Source organism: Dinoponera quadriceps, unplaced genomic scaffold, assembly GCF_001313825.1.
Source record: "Dinoponera quadriceps isolate SergipeBrazil2010 unplaced genomic scaffold, ASM131382v1 scaffold1658, whole genome shotgun sequence".
Classification (NCBI taxonomy): Eukaryota; Metazoa; Arthropoda; class Insecta; order Hymenoptera; family Formicidae; genus Dinoponera; species Dinoponera quadriceps.
Window position 1 is genome coordinate 1,069,364 of NW_014555920.1, and position 7,802 is coordinate 1,077,165.

At 47.0% G+C, this 7,802-nt stretch overlaps 1 protein-coding gene across 1 annotated transcript; it reads right to left on the bottom strand.

Moving 5' to 3' along the window:
* Window positions 1-918: 918 nt before the first annotated feature.
* On the bottom strand, window positions 919-7,802 carry LOC106745759 (facilitated trehalose transporter Tret1-like). The gene is made up of 4 exons (XM_014621651.1): window positions 7,698-7,802; window positions 6,813-7,011; window positions 5,301-5,586; window positions 919-1,967 (listed from the first exon to the last, which is right to left on the bottom strand). The coding sequence occupies exons 1-4, from the start codon at window positions 7,781-7,783 to the stop codon at window positions 1,585-1,587; spliced, it is 954 nt and encodes a 317-aa protein (XP_014477137.1). The 5' UTR covers window positions 7,784-7,802; the 3' UTR covers window positions 919-1,584.

The window sequence follows — 7,802 nt, forward strand, 5'->3', positions numbered from 1 at the left end:
TTTTTAAGTCTGTCATAAAGGGAAGCCGACGTATCCTTTGACCTCTCAAAAATGCGCTTTTGATCTGCGCGCCGGATAAGTACACCTGTATACATTGCTGCGAATGGAACGCCCTCGGGGCGAAAATATACACGAAAGAAAATCTAAGCAGGACTTTCTGTGCCGAGAGCGAACGCGGTCTCTTCCTCTCTTTGACTACCGCGCGCAACTTCGTATTACGGCCGATATCGCAGCATCGTTCAGAATAAATTGGCCATTCCCATCCTGAAACACCAACCCGATATTTTCCTTAACTGCCTCGTTTACAATGCGCGTGTCATCGTGCCATGTCGTACATACAAAGTAGCGCGTACATCAAGGTAACGCAATAGAAGACTTTTGAAGACTTAACTTTGGAACTAATTAAACTTAACGCAGAACGAAATTTTCCCGATACTCCGGGTATCTGTTGCTCGAGTCGAAATTTTACTTTTACATTAAGTCTACTTAGTCCTACGTTAAATCTTCAAGGTGGAGGAAACGGCAAGAAGTTCCCATTTGTGGCATCAAGGGAACACTTATTGTGCTCCTTTAATGCTGCGAACAGGAATTCAGCTCTTCGGAGTCGAAATTTCGTTACGTTAAGTACTCTTCAAGTGGAGAAAACCGGCACTGACTTTCCACTTCTTACATCGAAGGAGCACAATGGAAGACCTTTAAAGACGTAATGTTGAACCAACCGGACCTAATGTAGGACTGAAACTACGACTTAGGCCGAATCGCACGTGCCTCCGTTCGACTCGCAACGCTCCGGTCGCGTTCGACATCACGGCGGGCTCTTTAAATTACCCTTCGATCTCGGCCGCGACAGCCATCGCGGCCGTCCTGTTATTTTTGTCAACGGGCCGAATGGGCGAGATCTCGTCGCGCTGGTACATCTGTTAGCGATATTTCAGGCCGCAACAAAATACGACGGACGGATCTCCGCTTGCTGGCGCGGCGCCAACTGACGCCGCCGCGTCCGATATCGCGGATTGCGGAATGAGGTGATACGTTTTCCTCGCTGGATCGTCGTATTTTCGTTCGGCGACTTACAGCGAGATCGACGCATTTATCGAACGCGCTCGACAACGTGTCAACGTTCGCGACGTCGTCCCGCCGCTGCGAGGCCGGCCGTCCGATTAGTCGAATTCGAGCGACGGAGACACGGTGTTTCACGGTTGATTACTCTCTCGCTACTCACCGGCACGTGCTGCGAATCCGGTGCGTTGTTGCGCCGTCGCTCGCGTGGGACACGGCGTGCATTTATTTGCATGATTTACGAGGTCGTAATTTTCAGCTCGCGCAACGGCCCTTCCGACAGCTCTAGCGCGCTGCAGATTACGTCAAAACGCGAGATAAAACGGCCGAGTTGCCGGGGCAGGACGCGGAGAATGATCTAGAGGCTAGTAAATCATCGGCACCGGCCGGCCGTATCGGGCCGTCTTGTCCGAAGACATTCGTCTTGCGGCCGAGCGCTCGTTTCTCAATATCGACGAGGGCGGAGAGGCGGCTGTCGCCGCGTGATAGTCGTCTTCGCGTCCGCCCGGAGCTGTCTCTTTCCACTCATCGGCGTTCCTCGATGCCGAAGCTCCCTTGTATCTCGGCCAGACTGCGGCCGCGGGTGTCCTTCACGAGGAGGACGCAGAGGGCGCCGGCCAGCCAGCAGAAGCCGGCGAAGAGCCACATGGTCCTCGGCACGCCGAGGGCGTCCAGCATCTCGCCGAAGCTCATCGTCGCGATCAGAGACAGCAGCCAGTTGAAGGCGGCCGCGCAGGCCGCGCCGGTCGCCCTCACTTCCATCGGGAAGCTGTCGCCCAGCAACGACCACGAGATCGGCCCGACGCCGATGTTGTAAGCGGCGAAGAACAACGTCGTCCACGCCGGAGGCATCCAGTAGTAGATGTCGTCGTATTCCGGATCTTGCTCCCGCAAATCGTAGAACCAACCTGCGGGCACACGCTTCTGCGTGAGAGAGAGAGAGAGAGATGCGTGCGTCGTTATTGACTTTGCAATATTCGCGAGCGAGGGGAGGAAAGGACTCGGAGACTCGCGGAATTGGGGATGTTCTGCAGAGACAGTTCCGCGGGAGAGTCGAGACGCGGGTGAGAGAAAGAATATCTAAAAAGATGAAAGATGTTTACTCGGTGGGTGCAGTCGGGCGTCAGTCGAAATTTCAAAATCTACATTAAATCTTCAAGTGGAGAAAACGGAAATAAGTTCCCACTTGTAACATCAAAGGGGCACAATAAGCGGCCCATTAGTGCTACAAAAGGAATTTAGTCCTCCGGAGTTTCAATTTTAGTTCCGTGTTGAATCTTCAGGTGGAGAAAACGGCAATAACTTTCCCGTTTGTAGCACTGAAGGAGCACAGTCGAAGACTTTTGGACACTTAATGTAAAACTAAGTTAGACTCAAGGAGTAAGATTCAAGTTTCTGTTCAGGACATATGCATTGAGGAAACTGTACAATCATATCTGATCGGATAATCCAATTGAAAAGTAACAAACGGATATTATCCAGTCGAGTGCAGTGTCCGACCAGTTTGTCATTTCGCCCGGTCGATCAATGCCCTTATTCTTTGGGAAATTACAACGGATAAAGAAACAAGATACATCTTGTGTGTGTGCATAAATGTGAACGCGCGTTATATTAAGTACTAAGAACATAGCGCGGGCTGTAGCGAACGACTATCAATATAAACGCAGCAGCGAAAGTGTTATTCAAGGACCCTCACGGTCTATGATGTGTGCGCGAAAATCAATAAACCATCGAACACGAAACTCTGGCCGCTATAGAGACCAAGACCCGCTTGTGTTGTTCGCGTACGGGTCCCTCGGGTCTGGCCGGGTTCTATCTTGTTCTACTGGCTAGCTACATTTTCGCTCGCACCTGCTGCCTTCTTTCGATTCACCGAGTCACTCTGACAACGAGTGGCGGAACAATACGAATCGCGCGCGATTGTCCCCGTCCCGATTCGCTTGTTAACTCCTAGCCACGCGCATTTATTTTTGAGTCCTTAATTCACCACATTCCCGCCCGTGAAACTTGTCATTTTCGTTCTAATTGATATTTTTCAGCTTGCAACGTGGGAATCGGATGTACAGAGTCTAAATAAGATGTTTATTATAATATTAGATCGAGAAGGTGATTTGGGTTTAAATTGAATTTATTATAAAAAGGGTGTTTTCGGAAAAAATTCTCGAGCGGTTTTGCAAATGCGATTTGAAGGAAAGTAACGTTCGTTCGTTGTAGCGGACATCAGATATGTATTTTGAGATAAAAGTAGTATGACATGCGTAAAGTAAAAACGGAGAAACGTTCCACCAGATTGGAGTGTGCGGTGCCGGAAGAAAAGTTAAATGTATCTCGACAATAAACAAACCAAACGCGTTATAGTCGAGAGAAACAGAATTTCCGGTTACAAGAACCGGTCTTGATTCATAAGAACCAGAAATTCTGTTTCCTTCGGTCGAAACGCTTTTGGCTTGCTGGTTCGCTGCCTGGTAAATTCAACCAATTTTTTCCCCCGCGATATTTGCACACGTAACAGCGGCGAAACAAAGCGTGGCGAACTCAGCTTTGATTTATCCCGCGTATGAATTCGCGAAAGGAAAGGGAAGCTCCCTTTGCACTTACATAAGAAGGAACGCGAAGTAATGCGCGTTGTGCGGATTGTTTCTTAGTTGATAAATGACGCCTTCCGCAAAGTCACAACACGCCGTGAATTCTCGCAGATCAAGATGAATGTAACTTCCCGAGTGGGAGAGAGAAAGAGAGAGGTAGAGGATTTCTCTATTTTTTACGAGCCGCGAACGTGTGAATGGCCCCGACATGCATGTCTGTGTGTATGTGTGTATGTGTATGTGTGTGTCAGCGCAATGTGTGCGCAGTGTCGAAGCGGCGTGGAGTACTATTAAGCGGAAGTAGCGTGTTCCGTGTTGGAGCGTGGCCAAAGCTGTAGAAGCACGTTACAGATGTGACGGCGACTGGTTCTTTGAAAAATTGCACGTGTTCGAAACGCCGGCTGTGCGGTATGTATCGACACGATACGCGTACCGCTCTTCCTCTTACGAGCAAAATAATCGCGGGCGATTTTCGCGTCGTTGCGAGCGATCTGTAAATAGCAATGCGATTAAAACGGTCTTTACGAGTCTCTCTGTATCGCGCTCGCACCGCTCCTTTCTCGTTTCGTAAGATGCACCGAAAACAAATAGGAAAAAAGAAGAAAAACGAAACGGAACGAACGAAAAGCAAAAAACCAAAGCACGTTGGGGGAGTTAAGCTGCTTCCGCGGTACGTAAGGAAATTGCGAATTTTCCCAACACTTGTAAACACTTCCGGCTGTTTCGTCTCTCTCGGGATAAGTTACGGACTTCGAGGCGCGCTTTTTGGAGGAACGAGTAACCGATGGAGTCGAGAAAGCTGCATGTTTCATTCTCGGATCTTGTGAGAAAAAAACAGCGAGGAGATCGTCGAATTATAATTATATATAGTAGAGGGAAAAAGATAACCGATATGCCATTTTGTTTCTGCGCTGTAAAGCCCTGCGCTCGAAAGTATAGAATTTAAATTTATGTGCATGGATGCAAGCGACAATATTTCTCTACCAAAATACATTATAGTTTTTTGAAAATTATTACATATTATCTTGCAAGTAACTGCTTTTCAAGAAGTTGAAAGAAATTACGTTTAATAAACAACGAATTAATATAAAAAAATATTCAGTAATTACGGCTCCGTTTTAGTTTCACCAAAAGAGATGAAGTTATTTGTGGATCGGTAAGAACCTGAGCACGAATGTCCCAGTGCCATTTTGAATATTAATATTATTTGTGGGAAGATACGTATTTAATCGTGTATTAAACGTGTGTTCATTTCTTTCAATCGGTAATCGTACGCCTCAGGGGAGACAATTAGCCTTACATGCCTCAAATGCTGGCCATTTTAATTCCCAGAATAATCCCAGATTAATTAATATTCAATATCGCATCAGGACATACGGTGTTTAGGCACTTATTGGCCCATAAATAATTTCTTCTTCTTTAATAAAATCAATGCAATTTTACAAGTAATATTTCGTCATCAAGGCCGATTTTATCGAGGGGCAAGACGAGCGGAACATTCGCCTGTCCGAAACTCCGCTTCCGGGAGTGTTTCGTGGATATGCGTCCGCGCAATGGACGCGCCCACAAGCAAGTCCCGGTTGCGTTTGCCCGGCAGAGCGTGCGCATCACCCGGTGAGGTACGATCACCGGACGTCGCGGCAGGAAGTCGTTTACCTAACAGTATCAGGAACAATCCCATAAACGTCGAGGATGCGGCCAACAGTATCCTACGTCCGAGCACGTCTATCAGAGCGGTCGCTAGGAGACAGGACAATATTTGCACGGCGCCGAGGACGACGGTGAGCTCGCTCGCGGTCAAGTAACCCGAACCGCCGACGTTGAAGAGCGTCAACGAGTAGAAGAGCATGGTGGTGACGCCGCTGAATTGTTGGGTGAGGAACACGAACAAGCATGCGAGGAAGGACCGAACGACGCGCCAGTTCCGCAGGATGCTCGTGATCTGCGAAGGAAACGAGTCTCGTGGTCTCTCGGGGCTGTCACGAGCCGTTCGCGGGGGGAACGACTCCGATCCTCGGATATCTGATGATCCTTGGATGATCCCCCCGCGCGACGGAGCGTGTCTCGTCGTTTTTCTTATTCTTTGCGATTTTATAGACGCGCGGTAACATTTTTATGGATTCACCGGCGAACGTGTCGTGCTCAAACGTGCAGGGAGGATCTCCCGCCGGGGAGTCCTATTTGAAGGGGGAGCCGCGTAAAAGCGCACGTATAATCTCCGAGATAAGTCTTTCCCTCTTAACTCGCGTTACTTCATAGCGCTTACAATCCCGAAATGAGGTTTCTCCGGCTCGCGTTACTTTACAACGCTCGCAATCCGTATTTGTGAGCTCTTTATGGGCTCGTACGACGCGCTACGAGTAGTAAAGCCGAACGCGCGATGGAGCATTAATTCCGTATCCGTCGGAGACGTAAAGGTTTAATGGTTCGAGCCGCGGCACGTGTGCAGTTTCCGCGAATTTCGACAGTTCGCGTGTGTTACGCGAATGTCTCTCGAGGATCGCTAATTTCGCCGTGCTCACGCGTCCCCAGGAATTCCCGCCGATTAGCCGGCCGCCTTCGCAGGTTCCTCTGCGTTCTTTGCCGGCGAAGCGGGACTGTGTTCTGAACCCATGGTGAATACCGAGCAAGCCTCTCTGATTTTCAAGCCGAGCAATGTTACATCCGACTCTCATGTGAGATAACCGAAACTTGGAATTAGAAAGACATGTTCCGCGTGCAAAATGATACTCGATATTAGATTATATTGTTTACATAAAAAAAAAAAAAACCCCCAAGTCAAATAAACACGTATATCGAATTCCAAAAAAACCTTTTTTCTTATGCATATTCGTCTTAACCATCGTCACCAACTAACACGAGAAACCGAAAGATGCATTGAGAGAAAAGATAGTTACCAAATAAAAAAATATGTATTCAGGATACTAGTAACACATTTACTTAACCAATGTATATGTTTTATGCATATTTTTACAACGAGAAAAATTTTTTTCAATCGTTAAAATATACATTTTTTAAAAATTTGTACTGTTTTGCGCGAAAGCGGTTGTTTATTCTATTCAAGTGGAAGCATCTCGAGAGAGAAAGAAGAAGAGGAAGATTTAAGTAAATATGTTATCAGTACCCACTGAATATTTTAGATATTTTTTTTCACAGCGTAAATTTTACCTTTCCCGAGCGAACCGCAGAAGAGAGACGCTTTAGCCCCTCCATTTCGACGTCGTCCTTGTAAGCGTGGCCGCGAAACCATTTTAGAGAAATCTTCGCGTTAGCCTCGTCGTTCTTCCTGAGATAACTGAGCGGGCTCTCGGGCAGTAGATTTATCAGTGGGATCATGAGACACGTTATGGCGCACATAAGGCTGTACCTAATCATTCGATACATTATTAATAGCGCCATAAACTTCGGCGAGATTTACTTTCCGATTCGATTAACTCTCGCGATCGCGTACGATTTGTTAGCGCGCTCGAGTACACAGAGCACGATAACTCCGTTTTAATCAGCGTACAGCTCGAATTCCCGACCGGGAAAATTATTCGCCACGAACCACGTTCCCCACGAGTACCATTAATTACGCGCAAAAAACTTCTGCCGACTTGTCACTACTGATGTTCTACGTTCTTTGTTAACGAAGTAAAGGCCGTTCTACAATATCGTGAAGTACGCAGTAAGACGTAAGCGGTAAACTAATTGGCCAATTTTATTTTTACAGTTCGAGAATAATCGACCACGGTTGGTCAGTATTCGAGATAATAGCTTACTTCTTATGTCTTACTGCATATTTTATGCTATTGTGGAACAGGCTTAATGTTTTAGTGCTTTAGAAATAACTTGGACGTAACCGTGTTGCGTGATATTATTGCAAAGTTCAAAATATAGAAATCCCTTTTTAAATTATACACGATAATCGAGACGTCCTTTAGACGTCCTTATCGTCCAAAAGACGTCTTCGCGACATCTTAGTTTTAAGACGTTTTAATGTTATCTGAGTTGTAAAATTCGAATTTTTCCTATTACGGGGAGGTTCTTAAACGCGAATCACTTTAGTACTACCTCCATACGGAGTCCCGTTCATCCAACGCATGAGCGATCACGAAGGCGTACATGATGCCGCAGTCGATCAGCAGATGGAAATACATAAGAAGACGATCCCGCGAA